A 27,922-nucleotide genomic window follows, 5' to 3' on the forward strand; every position below is an offset into this window, starting at 1 on the left:
GAGGGGGGGCGGCGCCGCCCCTCGAAAAAGTGCCGCCCTGACACCGGCTCGCCGTATACCGGCGTATAAGACGACCCCCGACTTTTTAAAAGATTTTCACGGGTTGAAAAGTCGTCTTATACGCCGGCAAATACGGTACTTTACTTTCAAGAAAGACATCTATCTTCAATGTATGGGTACTGCGATGGGAAGTAAAATGGCACCCCAATATGCCAATTTATTTATGGCTGACCTGGAGGAAAAATTCCTGAACAGCATGGAACAAAAACCATATAGATACTATCGCTATATTGATATTTTCATCATATGGACAGAAGGTGAAGAAAACCTAAAACAATTTTACTTATTGATCAACACTTTTCATCCATCAAACTAAAAATGGAATACTCAAACACACACGTCAACTTCCTAGACACCACCAGGGATGATACGCTTCACACCTCAATATACAGGAAACCCACTGACAGATGCAACTACCTCCACAGTTCTAGCTTCCACCCCCAACACACGAAACGTGCCATCATACACAGTCAGGCCATTAGATACCACCGAGTATGTTCTGACCCAAGAGACAGAGATAAACATCTCGGGACACTAGCAGACGCCTTCCAAAAGAAAGGTTACAAGGACAAAACTATCAACACCAGCATAAACACAGCCTTGAAAACCCGAAGAGAAAATCTACTTCAGTACAACAAGAAAAAAAAAAACAACCGTGTACCTCTAGTAACCACATACAACCCAGCACTAGAAGGAATAAGAAAAATAATCAACGATTTACAACCCATCATAACAGAGGATGGAACTCTGAAAGAAATATTCCAGCAACCACCAATAATAGCTTTCAGACAACCCCCAACATCAAAAATAAACTAATCAGTAGGAAACTTCCTTCTGATAATGTCACAAATGAAAGCAAATCCAGCAATAAGAAACGCTGCAAACTGTGCAACCAAATCAATCCATCAAAAAGTGTCAGACACTCAAAAGGGATCTTCAATATCTCCGGCTCATACAGCTGCTTCTCTAGTAATGTTGTGTACCTTATCCAGTGCAAAAAATGCAGCAAAGAATCTTATGTTGGCGAAACAGGACAGAAGTTGTAAACAAGGATGAATTTGCACAAACATACCATCAAGGAACAAAAAGATGACCTTTGCACACATGTGGAACACCATTTCGCACAACCGGACCACATTATGGAAGATCTCAATGTTCTAGTTCTTAAAGGAAATTTCAAAAGCATTCAGGAAGGAAAAACTTTTGAACTAAGAATGATAATTCTATTTGACACAGGAGACAACGGCCTGAATTTGAACATGGGATACCTCAATCATTATCCAACAGTTTTATGACTATCAGCTCAAGCATGACTGCCTCTGCTAGTGTCTCCCCCCCCAGACTTTGCTTTTGCTGTATCTTATCTCGTTTTTTTTTTTTTTTTCCCCCATCCCCTACATCTCTTCCAACATTCTGCTAAATCTTTGTTTCAGTACTGCTTAGACCTGAAGGGGACATTCCCCGAAAGCTTGTCCTCAAAATTGTATGTTAGTGCAAATAAAAAAAGTATCACGGACAGTACTCAATTGTTCCTGTTGCAAATGCACTAATACGGCTACAATCACCTCTCTCCTCAAAATAACTCAACACACAGCCATTAATGTCTAAACCATTGGCAGCAAAAAGTGAGTACACCCCTAAAGTGAAAATGTCCAAATTGGGCCCAATTAGCCATTTTCCCTCCCCAGTGTCTTCTGACTCATCAATGTTACAAGGTGTGATGATGGCGGCGTCAGACCCCTGCCCTTCTCACCAAACTCGTGACTGAAGGACTAGCCAATCTAAAACTGTGCTGTCACATGTGCAACAATGCCACACCCAGCTGCATCCTGCACAATGATTTTCCAGCTAATTGGACCACAATCGATGTACCGGCAGCCTGAGCGATTGTTACTGGGTCAGGTTAATTACGCAATTAACCCTTCACACTGCCACCACCTCCTTCTTGTACAGAGAAAGGGGAAACTTGGCGATATCAGCTAAAACACTATAATGGTAGAGATAATCATCTGCATAATATGGTCACCGCAGGCCGATTATGCAGAGGGTTAAACAAACACAGTAGCATTCTCTTTTGAGGCAGGAATTCGTAAATTGCAATAAAATGCTATAGAAACAGTTCAACACTTTCAGAAGGAAAGATTTATTACTAAAAGGTCAAACGGGTGCAATAAAAATATTTACAGAAAAAGATGCAAGATATATATATAAATCTACAGAGACTCACAGCACAGCAAAGAGAGAGAGAGGTGAAAGGGTTAAGGTAATTGCCAAAGTCCTGGGTTAGCAGATCCAAGTTTCAGAGCGAAAGCGCACAGGTCTCCCCATGTGGTACAGATGTTAAAATGGGAGACGTCTTCAACTTACACTCTCCTAGGCCTGACAGCCCATTTTGTAGTTCCCTAGCAGGGGGTGTCTTTGAAGTCAAGGTCCAATACCCCATTTAGGGTGTGGAGGTCTGGACGGATACCTCAACTTGAGCCAAAATCTCTCATAACTCATATTTTGGTCCATAACTTTCCATCTGCACAAGTGACATTCCACCCGCGGGTAGATTATTATGCAGACACGTCTGAGGATTGATTAGATATGAATTATGAAATTATACACTGAACGGTTCATGAGATCTATTTTTCGGCTTTCCAATGTGTTCAAGACAAGGCGAGTGACCCATCAAATTGTTCGTCTTCTCTTAGCCAATCTGACGATATGTCTGGTTTTTATGCAAGTCTCTCATATTCCAAGATATGAGACATAGGGAAAAAATGGATTTTGAAAAGTGTTTATCTGATTCGTGCTTCGTTGGAATGCCTTGAACTCCTGGGAAGGCACTGTTAAATGGCACAGGTTGCTCAGACAGCCAGACACCTTGCTCAGAGGTGTTTTATAGCTCTGGGCTCCCTACCGTGCTCTAGCCTACCTGTGACCCTTCCAACACACATATGTCCCTGTGGATTAACAAAGAGGAAAGGGGGAAAAATGAGGGACAACATGGAGATTAACAAAATGGAGTCACTGGGTATACGCTGTTACACAAGGTCTCAGGTACGAATGGGGAGCAGGTGTTTTAAATTTAGTGTTAACGCTCTCACTCTCTCATACTGGTCACTGAAAGTTCAACATGGCACCTCATGGCAAAGAACTCTCTGAGAATCTGAAAAAAGAAATCTTGCTCTACATACTTGGCCTAGGCTATAAGAAGACTGCCAAGATCCTGAAACTGAGCTGCAGCATGGAAGCAAAGACCATACAATGGTTTAACAGGACAGGTTCCACTCAGAACAGGCCTCGCAATGGTCGACCAAAGAAGTTAAGTGCGCATGCTTAGCATCCTATCCAATGGTTGATTTTGGGAAATAGATGTACGAGTGCTGCCAGCATTGCTGCAGAGGTTGAAGGGATGGGGGGGTCAGCCTGTCAGTGCTCAGACCATACGCCGCACACTGCATCAAATTGGTCTGCATGGCTGTCGTCCCAGAAGGAAGCCTCTTCTAAAGATGATGCACAAGAAAGCCTGCAAACAGTTTGCTGAAGACAAGCAGACTAAGGAAATGGATTACTGGAACCATGTCCTGTGGTCTGATGAGACCAAGATAAACTTATTTGATTCAGATGGTGTCAAGCGTGTGTGGTGGCAACCAGGTGAAGAGTACCAAGACAAGTGTGTCTTGCCTACAGTCAAGCATGGTGGTGGGAGTGTCATGGTCTGGGGCTGCATGAGTGCTGCAGACACTGGGGAACTACAGTTCATTGAGGGAACTATGAATGCCAACGTGTACTGTGACATACTGAAGCAGAGCATGATCCCCTCCCTTCACAGGTTGCCACTGGAGTACTATTCCACTCCTCCATGATGACATCAGGAAGCTTGTGGATATTAGAGACCTTGCGCTTCTCCACCTTCCGTTTGAGGACGCCCCACAGATGTTCAATAGGGTTTAGGTCTAGAGACATGCTTGGCCAGTCCATCACCTTTACTCTCAGCTTCTTTAGCAAAGCAGTGGTCGTCTTGGAGGTCTGTTTGGGGTCGTTATGTTGGAATACTGCCCTGCGGCCCAGTCTCCATAGGTAGGGGATCATGTTCTGCTTCAGTATGTCACAGTACACGTTGGCATTCATGGTTCCCTAAATGAACTGTAGCAGTTCATTGAGGGAACCATGTAAAAAATATCCTTGTAGGTCCAGTTCACGCGTTTTTTTTTTATTTTTTGTCAATCAATCCATGATGAAGGGGGCAGTCGAAAATGTGTTGACTACGTTTTAGATTGTATCCCTTATGTGTATTGCAGTAAAGTTGTATCTGGACCTCTTAGCAGTGGTGTGGTGCTTCAATTTAATTTTTTATTGCATATCCCAGAACAGGTGATCGCTTCCTGGCAGACTCAAACTGGTGAGTTCAGACTAGGATCTTAACTTGCCTGAGCTCATTTCTAGTTGCTGCTATACTCCAGGCACTCTGCTTGATTAGCTACAGCGGAGGGCATGGGGAGATACTGTGGTTCTCATAGAACCCTGATGTTTACATAAAGAGAACCTGCCACCTGTCCATGCTACCACATAGGAATCTTGTTTGCTCCCTTGTGATGGCAATAAAATAAACTTAAAAAAACTCATGGCTCTGTCCAGGCATTTTAGGGCCTCAAGAAATATACATCAGGATTGCTCAGTTTTCAAATATATATACACCATAGATTGTAGACCCTATAACTTTCACAGCGATTAAATAACCTACAAAGATATGTAGCATAATATATTCTGGCCTAAGTTTATAAAGAGATTTATTTACAAAAATGTATTTATTTAAACTAATTGATCAGAGACTCTAGCCATACCAGAGGAGTTGATTTGAAACATATCCCACGGGTTCACAGTCAAGAACACATATATAGTACAAAATGAAGGTGTTTAACCGCTGACAATTTTTTTATGGTTGTTCCTGTGCCAGGAATTGAAGGGGGAAGTCTCCCTCCTGTGGGGTCACAGGGTTGGGAAGTGAGGGGAAGTCTCTCTCCAGTGGGCTTGCAGGGCCAAGAAGTCTCCTTTCAGTGCGGTCACAGAAACAGGAAACCCCGCGTGACGAATGCAGTGCCCGACTGTCATGGAAATTTTGTATTTTTGGTTGAACTTTAAATATGTCATATATGAGTGTTATTCATATGTCTCTCGTGTGGCTTAATTAAAGCTCTGAAGGCTGCAATTGGGTCATGCGCATTTGCAATGTATGTATTACAGTACTCAGCTCGGTAATGGATGAGATGGCAGATCTGCGCTTATAGACCGGCGTGTATACCGCCACGGCATTCGATGCGAATGCCGCCGGCAGTAGGCCGCGGGCCTGTATCCACATATCAGCAACATAGAACCACATGGACTTCATATGTCTAGGCGCCAGGCAAAGTGAACTCCGCATGTAGGATCATGGATATCTCTACAACCACTACCGACCTGAACTGTATCTAGATGGATGTGTTTTAATAAAGATCGTATCGGGCACATTCAGATACAGACTGGTGTTTGATCCAGGAAATGCTTGTACAGAGAATTTACATATCACTAGGAGCTAGTGGGACAGGAAGTTTGCTCTCCTCAGAGCATGGGGGGGAGGGGAGGGGAGGACTGGTGTAAAGGGGGAAGTCTGCTCTCCTCAGAGCTCATGGAGGGAGGGGAGGACTGGTGATAGATAAAAGGAAAGGCTATGCTCCAATCGGAATGTACATCCTTTGTATAGGCACTCCCCATTGTATTGTTCTGTGGGAGGGGATTGAGCTTATTCATGTGGGGGTCGTGTGTGTGTTTGTAATAAAACCAGAGGCTGAGAATGAAAACGTCTTCTATGTGAATTCCAACAGCAACCTGAGAGTGTCGTGTGACCATTCCTAGGTAACTGGAGCTCCATTTCCCCACATCTCAAGATAGCTAACCCAGTTGGAGGGGCAGGATCGTGGCGTTTAGCTGCAGTCGCAGTAAGCGAGATTCCACAGCTTTATGGGGGATTTCTGCGCATCCAACTGCGAGTACTCACGGTAAGGAGAAATCCGTTCAAAGCGAATTTCCAAGACACCGACCCCTGCCCTTCTCGCCGACTGCACCCTGCATAGAGATTTTCCAGCTCGCAGGACCACAATCTAGGCACCAACAGCCTTTGTCACTGGGTTAGGTTAATTATAATTAACCCTTTAAACTGCCACCACCTTTTTACCGAGAAGGAGGAAACTTACAAATCTTAGCAATAACACTATGAATTTAACCTAAATGTCCGCAGCACACACTGTCACCACAGATAGGTATATTCAGAGGATTATTATATACAGTAGCACTCTTCAAGAGACAGGGATTCTTTAGCTTGCATTAAAAGCTTTAGAGATATGGTTTTAACACTTTTCAGAATAGGCTTTATTAATGAAAAGGTCAAATGATGCAATTAAGATATTTACAGAAAAGGATGTTACAAATATATAAAGAGAACAATAATGCAACAGAGAAATAAAAACGAGGTGAAAATGGAGAATACTTCCAAACTCCAGGTTTTAGCAAAGTCCAACTGTCGAAGTAAAAACATTGCAATGGCTCTCTTTGGTGTTCCTTGGTAGATGTTAAAATGAGAGCTTCCTTAAAAGGTTCAGTCATCCCCTTTTCTGTGATATCAAAATAGGTGTGGACAGATACCTTCTGACCAATCATCCAGTTTAAGGGATGGGTGCTGGGAGGTCAGCACATGTATGGCCAAATCCCAAATACAGTTTTATACGAATATAATTCTGAATAATCTGCCAGTTTCTAGAATACCACCTGCACATGCTGGATGATATTAAAATTTTGTATCCAGGAATACCAAACACTGCATGAGGAATTTGTCGCCTCATGGCAGGAGACTGGTTTCTCCTTTTTCGTTTGTGCTACCATAGTCCTGTATGACCTTGTTTTACTCTGTATGATATTCCCCATTACAATATATACTTCATTTTAATGTGTCCTGTTAATGTTGGATTTTAGGAATTGTGTATGGATTGTTAAATTGTGGAATAGATATTTAATGGCACGCTATGCATTCCTAGAGCTTTAATGGCCTTACAGGTCATGTGTGACAGGCTTGACTAAGTTATTATGGTTTTACGTTAGGTCAGAGGGAAGAGTTATTCATGGTTCGTGGATACAGACATTCTGCCAAGACTAATCAGCTGTTCACTGCTGGCATCCAGGCCTGGACTTTGGCATGTGTTTTAGTGGCAATAAGAACCTCTTTTGAAGTTTGTTAAAAGTTATGGATGGCTCCATGGCTTGCAGGAGGGAGGAAGTAGGGCATGTATGGTGGCATAAATTGGCAGGGTCAGCTTGATTCGTAGGTTCTACAGTAGCTGGAGAGTCAACTGCTCTATGCTATATCAAGTACACATTTTAAAAGGAGTTAGTCTCAACATTTTACCCCACAGGAACCCCTAAAACAATTTTTCAGGTCTCAGGGTAACTCTTACTAAAACCAATTAATTGGGAGTCTGTGAGGAAAAAATGTCCACCTCACAGTGGTGGTCAGTAGAAACAATGTCCCGCTTATGTTGGTAAGTGGGAAGAATGCCCCTCTTACGTCAGTGGTCAGTATGAGAAATGTCCCTGTTCCACCATCACTGCAATCTCCCTGCACACATGTTCCACTACCACTATATACCTGTTTTGCTACCACTACACCATCAGCACATGTTCCATTTCCTCCCTGCACACATGTTCCACCACTGTAATACTGCCAGGAAAAGCTTGCCTATAGCACAGATGGCGTTCCCAGGCACATATATATGAGCATGTGCAGGCCAGCAAGCGTCTGGGCAGCTATGCACAGATTCTAGCTCCAAACAGGCTATTTAAACAGGGCTGCAGCACTGGTTCAGTGTTGTTTTGAATACTGTGTGCTTATTCCTGACACTTGCGCTTGAGCTCTGATCCTGACCAGGCTTGCTCATGTCCACACTTGTCTGCTAGATGCCCTGACTTCGGCTTTTCCCTGGATTCTGCTTATGCCTCCTGTTTTTTCCTGATCTGCTTCTCTGTTGCTGACACTGGCCTGTGACCCAACTGCTCTCTTGCCTGCCATTAACAACAGGTAAAAAGGGTATTGAACACGTCACCATGTTTCTGAGTAAAGATATTTCTAAAAGGTGCCATTGACATGAAATTTCCACCACGTCAATAACAACCCATGCAGTCCATACATACAAAGAAACCAAAACAAATGAGTTCAGAAATTAAGTTATTTGTAATAAACCGGAATGACACAGGGACAATATATTGAACACGCCAACTGAAATGGTGTTAATACTTTGTACAAAATTCTTTGTTGGTAATGAAAGCTTCAAGATGCCTCCATGTATGGAGAAACTAATCGTATGCATTGCTTAGGTGTGATTTTGGCCTATTCTTCCATACAGTCCTAAAATCGAGGGTTCTGTGGGCCTCTTCTATGAATTCTGATCTAAACTTCTTTTCATAGATTTTCTATTGGATTTAAGTTAGGTGATCGGCTGGGGTCATTCTAGCAGCTTTATTTTCTTTCTTTGAAGAAAAAAAAAAACCCAATTGAGAGTTTCCTTGGCTTTGTGTTTGGGATTATTGTCATGCTGAAATGTCCACCCTCGTTTTATAGTCATCACCCCTAGTAGATGGCAGCAGATTTTTATCAAGAATGTCTTGGTACATTTTTTTTCATTCATCCTTCCTTCAACATGACGTTTGCCAGTACCGTATGCTAAAAAACAGACCCACACCATGATCTTCCCATCTACAAACTTCACTTTTATTATGGTGTTTTTCAGGTGATGTGCAGTGCCATTTGACCTCCAAACATGGTGTGTATTATGGCATCCAATTTTGGTCTCATCTGACCAGACTATGTTCTCCCAGTATTTCACAGGCTTGTCTAAATGTCATACAGCAAACTTTATATGAGCTTCAACATGCTTTTTCTTCAGCAATGGAGTATCGCATGTTGAGCATGCATACAGGCCTTGGCGGTTGATTGCATTACTTAATGTTTTGCTTGAAACAATTGTACTTGCTAATTTCAGGTCTTTCTGAAGCTCTCCACAAGTGGTCATAGCCGATTTATGGTGAAATGTTGTTCTTTCCACTTCTAGATTATGGTCCCAACAGTGCCCAGAACATCCAGTAGTTCAGAAATCCTTCTGTGACCAACACCATCAGTATGTTTGGCAACAATAAATTTGTGAAGGTCTTGAGAGCTCTGTGCTTTTACTCATAATGAGATGTTTTTTGTGTGACACCTTGATAATGAGACATTTTTATAAGCCGTCAGATGAGACAACCAGCTGCTATTAATTTGCATTGACAAGGGGCAGGATTGCTTTCTAATTACTGATAGATTTCAGCTGGTGCCTTGGCTTTCCATGCCTTTTTGCACCCCCCCTCCCCCTTTCTTCATGTGTTCAATACTTTTTCCCTGCGTCATTCCATTTTATTACACAACTTAAATTTCTGAACCTGTTTTGGTTTCTTTGCATCTATGGATTGAATGGGTTACCGACGTGAAAATTGCATGTCAATAGCACATTTAGAAATAGATTTACTGAGAAAAATGGTGACGTGTTCAATACTTATTTTACCTGGTATGCCTGATATTCTGCCTGTGTTACAGCTCCAGCTTGTCTGACCCTGCTTCCTAATCATCCAGCCTGCTACAGCTCCTCAGTCCAGCACATTTTCATCTGCCTGTTGCCAGCATGTCTGCTACCAGCCTCTCTGCTGTGACATCTGCTTGCTACCAGCCTGCCGTGACATCTGCCTGCTCCCCGCCTGTCTGCTTCCAGCTTGCCCTGCTGTGACATCTGCTTGCTTCCAGGTACCCTGGTTTCAGGCGTCCTCCAGCAAAGTACTGGCTACTACCACACAGACTACAAGACTAATCACAGGCACACTTAACTCACCGTGCTCCTGTGGCCACTGATCCACTACCAGTGACCCTCAAGCTGGAGCTGTACGAGAAGCCTTCCTACGCACACAGGTTCCATCCCTGTATTCCCCCTCTGCACACATTCCATTGTCCTGCTGTTGGCAGGCAGGAACCTGAGCCTGTTAACCCCTCAATTGCCGGACAGTTGGGTTAATCAGTGGGTGCTTTTCGTAGTACAATGTTAAGGTGTCTGGCAACTGAGGGGTTAACTGTTAGTAACAGACTCAGCTCCCTCCCCAAAGAGTTACTAAACCAACAGTAAAATTAGTCTATAAATGCAGTAAAGCATGCTAACAATACTCACTGTGGAACCTAAGGAAATCTTCTGTATTGTGTAAAAAGGATGTTTGATCCTGTCTTTTCTGATCCTCCCCTGCTACTATGGGAGTAATCGGCAGATGCCCAGTTTGAGGTGTATTGCCAGAGTTTTGTTTTTTGTTTTTGTTTTGGGGACGGAGGGTGGATGCATGTGATCAGCACAGGGCCAATCAGCCCTGTCCAGACAGAGGGTCAGGGGTCTTGCAGCCCCATAGGACAATCACTGGAGAATTAAAACTCCTACAGCTTAAATCATTGCTCTGCTGGATGCTGACAGAAGTCAAAAGACTGCTATTTACTGCTGGTGAGAAAGAATACAAGGCAGACACAGGGGATTAACCCCATGATTAAAAAAATTCACATACGATTTCCCAGAAACTGTAGAGTCAATCAAAAGACAAACTACATATTCTAGGAAGGTAGGAAAGCGGCAATAAAAAATATAAAAATAAGTTTGTGCCTGGAGTTCTGCTTTAAGAATTTCACAGCAGAGAACAAATATTTATGTAAATCAAGGCTCCTAATTTTTTTGTTATTTTAGGTACTTATGCAGCGCCATCAATTTACATATATATTTGTACATTAACACCAGTCCCTGCCCTTTCACTGCCAAGTGCATGCAGACCCACAGCACTGCTTCCAGCTGTTATAAGCTCATGGAGTCTATGTCAAAGCTGTACAGCAGACTATTCTGAACAAACCAATAATTCTTATCAGCGGATGACAACCCACTGATCAGCACTATTAACCACTCACCCACTCTAATTGCCCCTTCCCTGCTGCACCAGTCCCCACAGCATTGATAACCCCCCCTTCCCCACCAAATCAGCAAGCATTTAAACTATTGTTGCAGGGGAGTCACAGCAAATTAAAATAGAATAATCCAGTAACCATGTTAATAATTCCTACTCCCGGATCAATTAATTGCAATTATCTTGACCAGTATTATCTCGGCCGCATTCGTGGTGTGGAGAAAGGCCCTATGACTATATCCGACCATGCCAGTTTCCCTGACTTTGGCTCTACACTCATCCCATAGACCCGGCTGGACTTGGCGTTTAAATGAAGCTTTGTTAGATGATGACACTACCTGCACTGTCATTGAATCCTCCATTGCCACTTATTTCCAGCTTAACTCTACTGATGAGGTATCGGTGGGAGCGTGGTAGGAGGGAAATAAGGCAGTGATAGCTCACGGCTCCAGACTCAAAAAGGCCAAAAGCTTAGAAATCGAGACCTTGGTTAATGGCATTTGATTACTCAAACAGACACACAAGAGTAGACTACTGCCTTCCAACTTGACCACACTGACAGATCTTAGGGCCAAGTTATCAGGAAGTCTTGAGAGGCAGGCTAAGAATAAAATACAATATTATGAATATAAATTTTCTGAGCATGGGAACAAGTGTGGCCGTCATTTGGCCCGATTCCTTAATAAATGGCAGACACTGTTTCATGTACATAAACTGATGGTCAAGGACAGACTACAGTTGTTTAAATAATATTAAACCTACATTTGACTCGTCCCAGGCTGCCACTCAAAGACTTTCTTTCGCCAATATCTTCGTGAAATGTAATTTCCTTGTCTCTCAGCAGAGGCCAAAGACTATTTGGAGCACCCTTTTACCTCAATTGAAGTGGTTTCAGTTAACTCGGATCTCACTAATGGGAAGCGCCCAGGACCCGATGGCTTCTCCAACGCTTATTCACCTCCTGGCCGGGAACATGAGTGAATATTTTAATGCCCTTACGGCTTCCAACCCCTTGTCTATAGATGCCTTTTTAGCCCATATTATTGCAAAACCTGGGAAAGATCCCTTGTTCTGTCAAAATAACCGCCCCATCTCTTTGCTGAACTCTGACATCAAGACTTTATCTAAACTCATAGCAACTAGATAGCGGAATCTCCTTCCAGGGGTCATCTACCCTGATCAAACCGGGGTTATTTGGGCCGAGAGGCTCAGGATAATACAATCCAAGCCCTGAACAGCCTTCATTGGACACGATTTGGCCCGTGTTTCTCCCCTTTCCTTGCTTTATTGACGGATGCTGAGAATGCATTTGATAGGGTGGATTGGCATTTCATGGAGGAGATCCTGCTTGCACTATTGGGGAGGATGATGGGATGGATTATGGCCCTGTATGCTGACCCTGCTGCCAGAGTTAAAGTGAATGAGAGTTAAAGTGAACGGGATTTACGCTGAACCATTGCGCATTCGTAATGGTACCAGACAGGGTTGTCCCTTGTACCTGCTTCTGTTTGCTTTAGTGCTAGAACCGCTCCAGTGGAAAATCAGGCGTAAGAACAATATTAAAGGGGTTCCTATTGGATCCGGGGTTCATAAACTCTCGGTTTATGCTGATGATATTTTGTTTTATATCACTCAACCACTTGCGAATTTGCCGGTATTGCTGTCAGTTTCACAGATAAGGTTCTCGTTCGAATTTTATTATGGGAATTCTGAGATTTTGCCGTTCACGATCCCTCCTGATCTTAAGCATTTACTTAAGGCTAGCTTCTAATTTACATGGCAATCCCAAACGTTCTTATTTCGTCACTCCGATCTCTGCGGACCTTAAACTACTGTATTCTGCAAACTATGGGGTGCTACTACAGGGGGTGGAGAGGGACCTGAGTCTGGCACAATCCTGCCCTCACGAGGATGGGTCGAATTAATACCCTTAAAATGACGATTTTGCCAAAACTTTGAATCTATTCTCAACGATCCCGAAACATCTCCCACCATTTTCTTTTTAGTTGTTTACGTCGGTTGTTCATGACCTTTATTGGCAGGTGAAGAGACCTCGATTGGCGTTCTTGCTACTTCGTAGATACAAGGAGGAAGGGGGCCTGGGAGTTCCAGATATATCCCATCACTATAAAGCCATGGCTTTAGTTCATATTTTGAATTCAAAGCATCAACCGACAGAAAAAGTCTAAGTCCCTCTTGAAAAAAAAGTATATAGCTGGTAGGAACTTAGCTGGGGCCCCTTGGATACTGCATGTGAACCGTGGGTTGTCCAGCTGGACAAGCCTGGTCATTCTGATCATCTTGAGGGTTTGGGATCAAGTCAATAGATCGGGCAATCTTTCCCCCCCAACTTTGCCCCCTTGCTCTTTTGGGGGACTTCCCTTCGTTCTTACCTGGGGAAGATGCCTCCTTTTTTTAAATGCATGAGGCAGAGAGTCAAATGTCAGAACTTGGCCCAGACGGGTCGTTTATTGTCCCTAGACAGTTTGCGCAGATCCTTCGGGACGTTCCCTATGGATTTTTGGCAGCATCGTCAGTTGCATTATTTCTTCCAGAAATTGCTCCCTAAGGTGTGAAAGCACGGCACGCTGACTGGTTTTGAAACTATGTGTATTGACATTGGGGATCCTAAACATTTACTGTCCCAGATGTACCAAGGTTTACGCTCTACTTTTTCTCCCAAACTACTCCATATTATGTGCGTGAATGCTCGGCTTTGAACTCATGCCCCAGCAGTTGCGTAAAATTACTCAGATGGCCCATGTCTCCTCCATCAGCTCCAAAAACACAAAAGTTGTGTTATAAGTTTTTGTCTAGATGGTACAAGACACCCTCTCGGTTAGCTAAGCTTTTTCCTGGGGCTCAAAATAGATGCTGGAGGGGATGTCCTCATAAGGGCACTTTTTTACATCTCTGGCGGTATTGCCCCAAGATCCAGCAGTTTTGGAGAGCTATTTCCCCTTTGATCCAGAGAACAACCCTTAAGTCAATTGACTTTACCCCCCTGCACTATTTGTTTCATGCTACCCCTTCCTCCATTAAATCATATAAACGTAGCATTGCCCCGCATCTTCTGAATGCTGTCAAGAGCTTGATACCGAGGTTCTAGAAACAGAGTCGGTGTCCTACTGTTGCAGAGTGGAGACAGGAAGTAGATAAGATCTACAAAGATGATTGTTGGGTCCATACCGTTAGAAACGACCTTGGAGAAATTTCAAGATATTTGGTCTGGATAGCTGTACTATTCCATGGAATTGGTGAGCCCAACAGACATTCCTTCTAGAGAAGGCTCTTTATAATTCTTAGCCCTTCCCTTGGTTTCAATATTTGGGATTAGCAACCTCCCCCCGCTGAAGGTTAAAATTCCAGGACTATTGGGTTTGACAGCCTAGCCCATGGACTATCACATGCAGTTTTTAGGAACCCCCATTATTTGTTCTACACTTCCATCCACTATGCCCCATTTTTCAGACCTTAAGACCTGTGATCTTGATTTCAATCTGGATGGCCTTATGAGGCCTCTGACATTTTTCTTTCTCCTTTTTTCCTTTTCTGTTTTATTGCATGTGCGTACTGAGGCTTCATGTATGTGCTCCATGTATCTCCTGTTCATTGTGTCGACTTAAAATTTTGGTATGTCTACATGCTATGATGGACACACCCATCCTGTCGTGTTGGGACTTACTGGCCATGTGCAGAGATGTAGCTCCTGCGTGGCCGCTGGGACCCCTGGTGCTGAGTATTGAGACAGCTCTTGCTGCCTGGATGGTGGGCAGGGGGTAAGTGGCATGTCCTTTGTTATGTACAACATGCCTGGTCTTTGTATTTTTTTTTTTCCTTCCTGTGCAGGGCCTACTATGGGTCCTCTCTGTATGGTTTGCTTATCTTTATTTACGAGTAATGGATGTTCTTTTATCCTCTGTTTTGGAAAGTCTTTAATAAAAGATTACACAAAAAAAAGAAAACTGACTTCTCCATCAAGATCAACAACACTACCATCACACAGGGGGGCGGAGCCTGACTATGGCGGCGGCAGAGAGCTCGTGGTAGGAGCTCTCGCACGAGTCTCCTCTGACCGACCCCCCTTCTTTTGGCCTCAAATCCCCCCAGAGGTGTGGAGCTCCAGACGCTGAGACCTACCTCAGCCAGGTGGGCTTCCCTGGATGAGCGGCGGCCCACGGTCGGGAGAGCCGGGGAGCTGGAGAGCAGTGGAGAGGAGGCGCGGCCGGGACACGTGACCAGCCACGGTGCATCCCTGGGAAGCAGGGAAGCCGGCTGGCCGGCTGAAGGCTGACAGGGAGCAGGAGAGTTTCTGAGGTGTCGGACGGCCACCTATCCCTGGAGCCTTATCGTGGCGCTAACAGGGAAGAACAGCCTTGTCCAAGGAAGAAGAGACTGGAGGAAAGCCCTGGAGGGTCCCCCTGAGAAGATGCGGTGAGGAGCTGACCTGCTGAAAGAACTGAAGGAGGGAGCCTGGAGCCGTCTCACGAGAAGAAAAACGCAAGGAGGGTGAGTGAGTCTGGCTGCGGCTTCACACTGAAAGTCTGTATTTGAGTTAATGGTGAAACTGAAAGTGAGAGGAAAAAAGGGGGGGGACCCCCAGAGAATATAAACAAGGAGAAGAATGTAATGTGCAGGCAAAAGTTTAAAGAAAAGTGATTGGACAGGGCTGAGACTTCCATATAATATTAACTGTCTCTTCTTAAACACAAGTCTATGAGAGAAAAATAAAAAAGACATAGAAGAAATGAAAAACAAAAGTGCAAAAGGACCCGGGCCTAAAGGGACCCAAACGGGTACAATTCAAAAATATACATCCCAGGGAAACGTGACCCCGGAAAGGCCCCAGAGTAGAAGCGATAAAGGAGAATTAGATCTAAATCTGCAAAATAGTCCTAGACAGTCAATGGATTTGGATATCACTAGTCAACAAATATCAGCGTTGGAAAAAGATCTACAAATTCCAAATAAAAAAGATGATAAAAATGTTTAAAGAATTGGAGAGAATAATAAAGCAAGAAATGGTAAATATTCGGAATGACCTGGGGGCAGATATTGTTAAGAGTGGAAGAAACGGAGCAGAAAGTTAATAACCAGACCCAGATTATTTCCGAATTAGAAAAGAAGATAATCAATATGGAAAAAGTCCAGGAAAAACTGCAGTACAAGGCGGAAACCCAAGAGAATAGAGAAAGAAGGAGAAATATAAGGATAAGAGGGGTATTGGAAAGTTTAAAAGGAGAAAAACTGGATGAGGCGGTTTGCAATATACTGAACTTTATAACGGGAAACTCTGATATGGAAAGGACTAATATAGAAGGAATCTCTAGAAATGGGAAATTCCAGGGGAACTATGGGAAGGACAGCCCGAGAGATATACTGGTTAAATTCCATGAATTTCAGCAAAGGGAAAGAATTTGGAGGAAAACTAAGGGAAAGCCAGTAATAAAATATGGAGAAATGAATATCCAGATATATGCGGATTTGTCATCAGAGACTCTCCGGAGGAGGAGAGCGCTGAGGCCTTTGTTGGAACAGATGAAAAAACAGAAGATGCAATATAGATGGGGGGTACCGGAGTGTTTAATAGGATGGAAAAATGGAATAACAGCCCGTCTGAGGTTCCCAGAGGACTTGAGAAACTTTTGTGATAGACTTGAATTACAAAGAACTGAAATTAGTAGTTGAGATGAAGAATCCGGGGGATTTAGATTAAAAAGAGAGGGGGAGTGGCGACGGCGGGGGGGGGGGGGGGGTGGGTTTGGGGGACGGCTAGGAGGAGAGAGGATTAAAAAATTTTTTTCTCTCTCTTCTCCTTCCCTGCCCCTCCTTTCGCCTTCCCTTCCCTCATACTTCAGCTTAACTCCTTTTTTCTGAGAAGTATTTGTAGACGGGGGGTCAATGGGGGGTTCGGTTAGAGGGGAAGCTGTCCATGGGAGGAGTGAAGCCCTAAGCATTAAATCAAAGGTGGATATTATCTCCACAAATGATTGTTAGGCAAATCGTAGGCCTAAAAAAAAAAGGGGGGGAGGGAGGAGAGAGGTGGGGGGGATGGACGGGGTTGGAGGGGAGGGTGGGGAAAGGGATTGAGGGAACTATTGGGAGAGGGGGGGAGGGGGGAGGGAGGGGTTTTAGGGATAACACTCTGCATGATGGAAGGGAAAAAAAAAAAAAAAAAAAACAACTCAGGTATATATGACATATGGAAGATCTACGATTCATAACATATAACGTAAAGGGATTGAATTGTCTTGGGAAGAGATTTAAACTATTCAAGGAGCTACAGCATAGAGAGGCTTCGGTGGTATTTTTGCAAGAGACACACTTTGAGATAAAGTCAAATACAAAGCTGTACTCTAGAAATCACCTAACATGGTTTTATGCGGATTCCCCAATTAAGAGAGCTAAGGGAGTAGCAATAGGGTTTGCAAAAAATGTAAGGCTGGAAATAGAAGAGAGAAAGGTAGACCCCGAGGGGAGATTTTTCTTTTTGAAGGGTAGACTACAAGAGCAAGAATGTACAATTGTGAATATCTATTGCCCAAATAAAAGACCAGAAGCTTATCTGAAGGGAGTCTTGAGAAAACTGATGGCCTTTAAGAAGGGACGTTTGATAGTGGCAGGGGATCTGAATTTTTGTATGGACCCACAAATGGATACAACCTCTTCTGTACAACGAGAGGGAGGTCGAGCTCTGAGAATCCTGAAGAGAGTGATACAGGAGTGTCAACTCGTGGATATCATAACTTTGGAGAGTAAATCATGGAAAAGAGACACACTATACCTTCTTCTCTAAAGCACATGAGATGTACTCCAGATTGAACTATATATTGGTAGATCATCAACTTATAGAAATGGTAGATAAAGTAGAAATAGAGGTGATGTCCCTTTCAGATCATGCCCCTGTTATCCTGAAAATGAGGTGGGGAAGACGATCGATAGGTGGGATAGGTTGGAAGCTTAACAAGGCTCTTCTCCTGGATCAGGAGGTGGATCAGAAAATTAGAGAAGAGATTGAAAGATTTTTTCAAGAAAATGAGACAGGGGAGGTGTCGGTGGCTACGGTATGGGAGTCCCATAAGGCCTATATAAGAGGTATATTGATTGCGGTCGGGGCAAAAAAGAAAAGGGAAAGAAGAGAAAAACTTACTGGGTTGCTAAAAGAAATATTTGACTTGGAGCAGATACATAAAAGTAAAAGATCAGAAGAGATAAGACAGAAGGTAATAAAAAAGAAAGAAGAACTAGAGCTACTGATGGAGGAGGAGAAGAGAAGAGTTTTCAACAAAGTTGCAAGTGAGAGATATAGATGGGGAGACAAACCAGGAAAATATTTAATGAGAGCCTTGAGGGAAAAGAAAAATAGGAACTATATAGAGAAAATAAAAAACCCCAAGGGGGAAATGGTTTACTCCACTAAAGAGATCATTAAAGGTGTTTAGAGAATACTATAGTAAGCTGTATAATATCGCCTCCCAAGATCCAGTAAATATAAGTGGGAATGAGAGAAGAGAGAAAAGATGGGAATATTTAAATACGCAGGACTACCGAAGTTAAGTGAAGATCAACTGAATTCCCTTGATTTGGAAATTACACAGGAGGAAATAATAAGAGCATTAAAAAGTATCATGACGGGGAAAAGCCCAGGCCCAGATGGTTATACAGTGAAGTAGTATAAAAAATACAGTGACTTGTTAATACCTAAACTGAAGAAATATATGAATGCCCTGGGAGGAGAGATGGAGATGACACGGGAATCTTTACAGGCCCATGTGGTGTTGATACAAAAGGAGGGGAAAGATGTTTCTCAGTGCTCTAGCTATAGACCGATATCGCTTCTGAACATAGACACTAAGCTATACGCAAAGATTCTAGCAAATAAGTTAAAAGAATTTATGCCAGAATGGATCCAGGGGGATCAGGTAGGATTTGTTCCAGGAAGGGAGGGTAGAGATAATGGGTTGAGAACTCTGTCGCTTATCCAGAAAGCTAGGAAGGGGAAAACCCCGGTAGTAGTGCTTTCCATCGATGCCGAAAAGGCATTCGATAGGGTAGATTGGGGCTTTATGATGGATACCCTGGAGACTCTAGGAATGGGCGTAAGAATGAGAGAGTGGATAGGAAAGTTGTACAGAGATCCCTCAGCTGTTGTCATGGTTAATGGAGAGAGGTCGGAACCTATTGGGATGTCAAATGGAACTAGACAGGGATGTCCATTGTCCCCATTGTTGTATGTATTGGCGTTAGAACCTTTATTGGCAACTAGTAGGAAGAATATAGATATAAAAGGAGTGCAGATAGGAGAAGTTGAACATAAAGTAGCTGCCTTTGCGGACGACCTGTTGTTCTATGTGGGAAATCCTAGGATAACACTCCCAAATCTAACGAAGAGCTTAAAGGATTATGGGGAGTTATCAAACTTGAAAATCAATCCAACAAAAACTGAGATCCTTAATGTAAATCTTCCAAATAGTGAAAAAGAAAAAATACAAAAAGAATTCCCTTTTATATGGAAAAATAGAGAGATAAAGTATTTGGGGGTTAAACTTTCCGCTTCATATACGAACCTGTATAAATTAAACTATATCCCACTCTTAAATGAGATCAAGGAGGAACTGAGGAGATTGGGAGGAGGTAATCAGTCTTGAATAGGCCGTATAAACTTGATAAAAATGATAATAGTACCAAAAACCCTATATAAATTCCAGATGATTCCAGTCAAAATCCCGGAGGTCTATTTTAAGGTAATAAAAAGGATGTTAACAAAATACATATGGAAAAATAGAAAACCTAGAACATCATATGATTTGTTAAGTAGAAAAAAGCAGAAGGGAGGTTTGGGAGTGCCAGATATCAAGAGGTATTATAGAGCAGTAGTTCTAGCGAGAATTTACGATTGGACACATAACTCAGAGGGGAAAAGGTAGGTCAAGATTGAGAATGAATTAAGTGGAGTTACCTTGAGTAGAATTATATGGGCACCAGCACAATATAGAGGGTTAAGAGATACCACGAGCGTTTTTACAATAAATGTTTTAAAGGCTTGGGACAAATTGCATAAACATGAAATGGGATTTTAATTCACAATTAATATCACTGAGGAACACGGATTATTTCCCTCCAGGTAAGGAGACCACAGGAAAATGGATTAAAAAAGAGGATATCCAATTGAGAGATATTATGGAAGGACAGGAATTGAGAACACTTAAGGATTTGAAAAAAGAAAGAACTCTTTATTAAAATAGATGAGTGGAGATATCACCAATTAAAACACTTTGTCAGAAACCTTCCAAAACCGCTGAGATTGAGAAAGGATTGGAATCTGTTTGAGAGGTTGTTGGAAACACGAGGTGATGGGAGGCGGGGCACGGCTAAAGTTTATAAGATCCTCACTGAGTTAGACACATACACAAAACCAATGTATATAGTGAAATGGAAAAGAGATTTGGGAATTGAGATAGATGAAGATAAACAAAGGAAAATATATAGATTAATACACGAGAATATAAGTATGAGAGAGGTGGAGGTAAATTATAAGTGTTTAGCGAGATGGCACATTACACCGAAGGTTGAGCATAAGATATGTGGGGAAAATACAGTAGAGTGCTGGAGGGGATGTGGAGAGATAGGCACGCTATATCATTTATGGTGGGAGTGCCCGAAGATTCAAGGTTACTGGGAGACAATGGTTCAACTAATTGAAAATATCTCTGAGATAAAGATAGGACTGGACCCAGAAGTGTGTCTACTACATAGTACAGAGCTATCAGTAAATAAATACAAGGACTCGGGTATATGGTGCTATTTGAATGCGGCGAAGGGTCTGATACCCAAGTTCTGGCATAGACCAGAGGTGCCTAAGATAGAGGACTGGGTAGAGAGAACGAATCAGATATGTAGGATGGAGAAATTGTATTACATGCAAGAAGACAAGATGGGGTTATTCTCTAAGAAGTGGAGAAAATAGGAAGAATTTATGGAGAAATATATGAAGTAGTAGGGTGAGAGAGATGGAAGTATTTATATATTCTATATTCTAGTTGAGATAAGAGGAAATAGAAAAATGCAGAGTGGGTGGGTTTATTTGGGGGGAGGGAGGTTTTATTTGGGGAGGAGGGAAAAGATAGGGGTGAAGTGGTAATGGGAATAAAGATAGTAAGAAATGTAATTAATGATCTGGAAATGGTTTTTGTATAAGTATAACGATGAAATATGTACTATATATGTAAAATAAATATTTAAATTTAAAAAAAAAAATACAAAAAAAAAGAAACCATAGCCTTCGGATTTTGAGTAAATTGTTATTTACAGTTTTACGCACCTTCAGTTTTCACAAAAATGTACAACTTAAAATTTACAAACATTTTTAATTAACTCAATGCAGTTTTAGCTTTTATATTTAGTAGGAATTTAGCAGGGATTTTCTAAGTTTCGGCATGTATGTATCCACTAATATGGATTTTAGTGTATTTTTAGTGAAACAAGGAAATTAATTAACTATTGAGGGGCCAAAAAAAAAAATCAGTAGCATTTTTTTTTTTTTTAAATCTACAGGTCATGCGTGTGACGGGAGTCACTTTGGGTGGGGGGCCCATGGAACACAGCCCCCTTTAGAGAGGTGGGGAGACCCGTCAAAGCTCCCCATATCCCTCTTATGTGTAAGTCACCCTGTGCCTGTTGGAGTACAGGGTGGAACGTCCTGCCATTGTGTAGACATGTATAGGTGGGGGTTGTTTATTGTTCACTGCCATGCGGCTGCATCCCATTGTACTATTGTGTGTCTTGCTTGGGAGCAAACTATTATGGGATGTATGTGTTTGTGTATTGGCTTGGTGGGGGGGTTTCCGGCAGTCCTTCCCCCTGATGGGACTGCCTGCTGATGTGTTTCCTGTCACTGAGTGTGTATTTCCCCGCCCTGTGTATATATCTTGTATCTATATTAAAATAAAGCAGTCTATTTTCTGGTTTCCTTCAAGTCTAGTGCTGTCTCCTCTTGTGTGGTCAGCGGTGGGGTCCGTGGAATTGTGTTCGGACAGGGAAGTGGGAGTCTAATGGAAATACCCTAGTGCAGTCAGGGTCCAGTTCCGTTACAATGGGCTTTCAGAAAATGTATGGGGGGGGGGGGGGGGGATCTTTAACAACCTATGAACGCTGTAAGGGAAAACTTTAAAGAGTGGAAAAAAAAACCCTGCAAAAATGGTCTAGCCACTCAAGTTTAAAAGTGAAGCACAACGCCTGGCAGCGAAAGGGTCAAGGAGCTTACAATCTAAGGTTCCTAACTCACATACATACAGTAGGGCCAATTTAAACAGGAGCCACTGGACCTACCAGCATGCCTTTGCAGTGTGAGAGGAAATCCACACAGGCACAGGATATTTTTATTTATAACGTTATAATTATCTGCTTTGTGCAATGGTTTTGCACAGAGACCCAATCTTCTTGGGTCCCTCACTGTTGCTCCTAGCCCCCCCCCCCTGCCAAGTGCCCCCCATATATGTTGGGGGAAGAGCAGCACCCACGTGTTTTTTTTATCTTAATTCATAGAATGCATTAAGGTAAAACATTTTCTGCCTTTAGAACCACTATAAAAGGTGCAACATGTAACATTTTCAGTAACCTCTCCCCACATTCCTGATCCCCCTGTTCCCCGTGACAGCAGGCAAGGGATCCCACTGTCATAATCTAAAAATAATGGGGCTCCACTCACACAGCCATGTCTTTCATTCACACAGTTCTGTAAATGAATGAGCTACAAATTCCATCTGCCATCATGGCAGACAGCTTGTAGTTCTCAATGAACTGCAAAAACACTGGCAAGCTCATTGATCTTCCTGCTGTTGAGTAACTGTCTGCCTGTATGGGAAGACAGCTGTACTAAGAAATTTGCAGGAGCCTGATATTGAACCCGTAATCTGCTGATCATGTATGGAATTTCTCTGCAGGATCCTAATAAAAAAAAAAAAATAAAATGACCTACCAATAAAAGAAAAAAAAAAAAAATTAACAAGCACATTTTTTAAGTGATATTAGCCTTTAATCTCTTATACATGAATTTAACATTCAAGGATTCAATATCTTATAGAATTTCCTCTGTGCGACTGGATTTTTACCTTATCTTTTAAGAGCTGTGTCTTCTTCATGGCATAATTGGGTGGAGCTTTTCGGAATCGTTCTTTCTCTTTTACAATCTACATTGGGAAAAAGTAAAATACAGAAGATATTGTAACACATGACAAGAAAGTCGATGTCATACTATGAGCATGGGGAAACCTGAACCTGGCTACACAAGGGACTTCTCATATGCATTCAAAAAGACAACCAGTCACTTCCCAGGTTACAGCTACACTGCACAGCATCACGTCAAGCAGACTGGCATGGTCCCTTGACCATGAAACGATTAACAGCCCTTAAGCAACCCATAACAGACAATGCTGTATGGTGCATTAAGGACCCTATGTTTTCTGAGTTCTTTGATATAGAAGCTTGGCATGTAAAATAGATTCCAACCTCTCATTATTGTAAACAATGAAACACCACTAATACATTGTATATACAGTTTAATATATATATGAAATGCTTCTAGAGGGTAAGGTAAAAATAAAGCAGGTTTCATTTGTAATTGCGGTTAGGTGTTATAGCTGGTCACTGTCAGATACCTAAAGTGCTAGATAAAGGGCTTACAATTGACTAATTGGAATATAGATAAACTAACCCTTCATAAATATATTTAAAAACAAATTCAAATCTCCGTGAAAAGAGTTAAATGATTTTGCGTTATTAGACAGTGTGTGGCAGTTAGCTGTACTTGGTCGACAAGTGAAGGAATGTTTTATAAGGTCATCTAATTTTTATCTCTAGTGCTAAAGTCCATCAGTTGACATCTTGTTCTTGGTAAGGAGGCAGCTGCTTTTCAAGAAACAGGATTAAAGGATAAGTTCAACTTTTATAACATATTACACCTGTATTTAGGGGTGTAACATTCAACTGTACAGCACCTGCCTGCACATACCCCCCCCCCCTCCCTATGACAGCAAACGAAGGGATCTTCTCTCCACACCCGTGGTCACAATTTAAAAAAAGCATTGCTGTATGGGACTCGGCCAACAATGTCATATCTTTCATTCCCACAGGTCTCTAAATGAATGAAGTCCAACCTGCTACCATGGCAGATGAATTTCAGTTCTCAATGAGTAACTGTCTGCCCGTGTGGGAGGTATGGGCAGGCAGCTCTCAGCAGCCTCTATTGCAAGTGCATTGCTCTGCAGGTTCAACTGCAAAAATTAGCATTTTTTAATTTTCAACTCTCCAACTATGCGGCTGTCAGGGGGTACTGCCTGAGAAGAAACTTACTACTTGGAAAGAGCTATCCTAAGTATCTTGGAAAATGCATTCTTTAGAAATGCGAATTCTTCAGAATTGATTAAAATAAAGATGACAGCTAAATCATCATAAAAACATACAACAGAAATGTATAATTGCAATTTTGCATTGCAGTTCTGTACATATACTTAGGTACAAGATTTGTATCACTTTTTCCAGTTGTAATTAGCAAGTCACTGAAAACATAAATGCCATTAGATACAGATTTAGAATAAAATATGGTATTGATATTTTATAAATATTTATACTGGTAACAATTTGGACATCACAATCACCTTGTACAATCAGAGAATGATTTGCATTCATTAAGAAAGTGCAAAGCATTTTCTGAATGGCACTCATGTTGAGCAGCCAACCTCCTGTGTTCAGAATGCACCAGGGCAGCTGCCCAGTGAGACCTGGAAGCAAGTGGACATGATTAGCAAAACCGTGTCTACCTTACTGATTTCCAGCTTCCAGAGGCATCTTGGCCCAAGCTAGACCAATGTAGCCATTCTAAAATAACTATCTGCAGCTCCTTCATAAGTAGAAGAAAATGAATTTCAACTTTAATTTTCAGGAGAAATTAATGGCATTACTGATGCCAACATAAGTCATTTCTTTGTACCATGCTGCTCAATTGTTTGAGGATTCCCAGATATTTCTGGGTTTAGTATTTGCTTTGTGTCATATGACACTGCATAACCTGCTGAGCGACTGTCCTTTCCACAGCCATTTCCTGCAACGACCAGAATTGGTAGCCTTCAATCCCACCCAGCTACATCCTTTGCTGACCTGAGTAATAGAGAGAAAATCCTAAGTGTGCCAACTGAATTCTCTCCCCTCCCCCACCCCCTTCTTCCTCCAATTAGTGGGGGTACATAGAAATCCTTGTTTACTCGAAAAGCACACTATTCACTGCAGAGAGGAATGGACTGATAACAGAATTCCATTCCTACCCTTTCACCACCCAAATGAATGCTCAGAATTGCACCCAGTAACCCAGTACACCCACCCACATCAACTTCCAGAACTGGTGCAAGCCAGCTATGCTGCAACTACAGAGGGTCAAAAGATCATGGGAGATGTAGTATCAGAGCTGGCCAAGGAAGGAAAGTCAGATCACTTTTGAGATTCAGCTAAAAGGAAAGACATCACAGACACAGCATTTAGCTGTACACAGCCAACAGTGTGGCTGTGATCCATTTAAATACACAATGCATCTATTGTTTTGGGATAGAAAACCTGGAGATGATCTTGAAGCATTCCTAAAAATGTTCCCTCCCCTGTCCTACTTATCTTACCTTTGCTCCGGTGAGGCTATTCTGCAGCTCTATGTAAGGGACTGCTTAACAGCCGTTAATTCTGGGAGTTGTGACATCACCCATAGGCCCAGCCATTGGCAAAAATTCCATGCAGCAGCTGCTGACACATGGGAGTCAGAAGGATATGAAATGACCGGACCAGAGTGGATTAAAATAAATAGGTACGTACACGCATCTTTATTATACAGGTTTGGCAGGATATGCAGGAGGAGGGGGAGGTAACATCTTTATGAATAATTTTTTTATGTTTTTTTTTCCCCACTTTTAGTGTTTTACAAATTCCAAAAAAGTGTTCCCACTTACCTCCTCAATGTCCTGGTCATTAAATTTATAATTCATTGCTTCTTTAATGGACAACTCTTTTTTGCTGATCTCATCCAATGTTGGAAGCTGCATGCCAGCTGAAAACATCTACAAAGTTAAACAAATATTTGATTCATCAACCTAGCAGAGTGTGAAGTTTGTTGAGGTTTGAATATAAACCCCCCTTGGGAGAGTGCCATTACTGAACATGATCAGAGCATGTGTTATATATATATATATATATATATATATACACACAGTACAATATGAACAAGTAGAAAAACATTAGTTATGGTTAAATAAAAGTCAAACCGATCACCATTTGTAATACACATGAACGTAATTAAAACCAGCAGGTAACTAAACCATTGGACACGCACTACTTTGGATAACACAAGCTTGGTACAGTTGTAATTATGAAGCAGACAGTGAGAGGAAGACAGAGTGCGCAAGAGAATTGATTCATTGAGACATTATACTATTGACCTTTCTGCAATATCTCCCATAACTAACATCCATCTCAAAAGTAATACATTATCTGTCACAGGAAACAACAGATCTATGGGCTCGTTTATATCCTGCGTTACATTCTGAGGACAGGAAGAATATAATTCCCCACTTTGGACACAAAGCAAAACACTGCTACCAACTGCATGTGTACAACCCCCACTGCTGCCTCTGCAGCAAAAGGGGATTGGTTGAGAGGGTGGTAAAAACATGTCTCAACCGCAGGCTTTAACTGTTTCCCAATCAAAAGTGTAAATGAGCCCTAAAACATTTAGTGGAAATATTTTTAATATTCAAGGTCAAGAATGTCAAAATAATTAAGCCTGCACATGGTAATAGAACCATTTTGGCTCTTCTGAAAGCCCACCAATTGTACATGGATGACACTTTTTTTTCCCCCTACAAATCCACTATGGAGATCAACATTGCCACAGAAAAATGGAATTTGCTCAATGGCAGCATGTGAAAATGCAATCTCTATATCGAAAATATTTTATGTTTCTTTCTTTCTCGTATTGATGGAGAACCCCTTGCATGGGAAGTTATACATATGGGAACTTTTGCTTTCTTTAAATAAAATAAAAACAGTGAGTAGTCAGAGACTGTTTGTTCTTCAGAGTGCAGCAGCTGGTGTGAAGGCAATGAAATCTGAATGGAGATGTGTATTGTCTTGCAAGGCTTAAAGAAACAGTACGCCAACATTTTCAGCAAAAGAACTGTGAAAAAGCCGTGGTGTGCCTGACTGCAGAGATGGGGTGGTCAAAGGGCAAAAAGGTAGCAAGATATTCTGTGGAAAAGGGAAGCATGCCGTGCAAGGAGAGAGCAGATGCCCATGGCAATTAAGGAGAAATCTGTGCTGCTGACTTCATATGGCCAATTATTCCTTCTGAACATGTTGAGGACTTTTTGGATGAGTTTACGATGATTGCAGGAGCAGAGGTCACTTGGCTAAACTGGTGCAGCCTTTTCTGACAGAGAAGCACCAAGCTGGAAAAGTTCTGCAGGGGGTAAATGTGGTCTCCCATGGTAACAGGAGAAAAAGTAACATCTGGATGGAGGAGCTGCAGTGACAAGGTGGCTCAATCCCCAGAATGAGGGCAGGCATACCCGAGTGTTTGACACGTAGGAACAGTGCAACGCCTGCAAAAGAGGAGTGTCAAGACTGTTGCTGTGATAAATGTGAGACTTATTATGAGTCCAATAGCAGTTAAGTGGTGGGAAGTACGGCGAAGAGATTTGCTACCAGTAGAGACTTGCTGTTGTGATGTACCCTGGGTAGCGGAGAAACACAGGTTACAGTTGAACACACCGTGAGACTGGGGACTGATAAGGTCTTAATGCAG

At 42.2% G+C, this 27,922-nt stretch overlaps 1 protein-coding gene across 1 annotated transcript in view; it reads right to left on the reverse strand.

Moving 5' to 3' along the window:
- The window catches only part of LOC149436986 (RNA polymerase-associated protein RTF1 homolog), a gene marked incomplete at its 5' end in the record, with an annotated part of 239,410 nt that overhangs the window by 169,007 nt on the left and 42,481 nt on the right, over positions 1-27,922 (reverse strand). The window contains 2 exons of the mRNA XM_089661209.1: positions 23,196-23,273; positions 26,073-26,180. Of these exons, the coding sequence (XP_089517335.1) occupies positions 23,196-23,273; positions 26,073-26,180 (186 nt within the window). The remainder of the gene's footprint in view (positions 1-23,195; positions 23,274-26,072; positions 26,181-27,922) is intronic.

Source organism: Staurois parvus, unplaced genomic scaffold (assembly GCF_062004578.1).
Source record: "Staurois parvus isolate SC_StPar_1 unplaced genomic scaffold, SC_StPar_1.0 ptg001326l, whole genome shotgun sequence".
Classification (NCBI taxonomy): Eukaryota; Metazoa; Chordata; class Amphibia; order Anura; family Ranidae; genus Staurois; species Staurois parvus.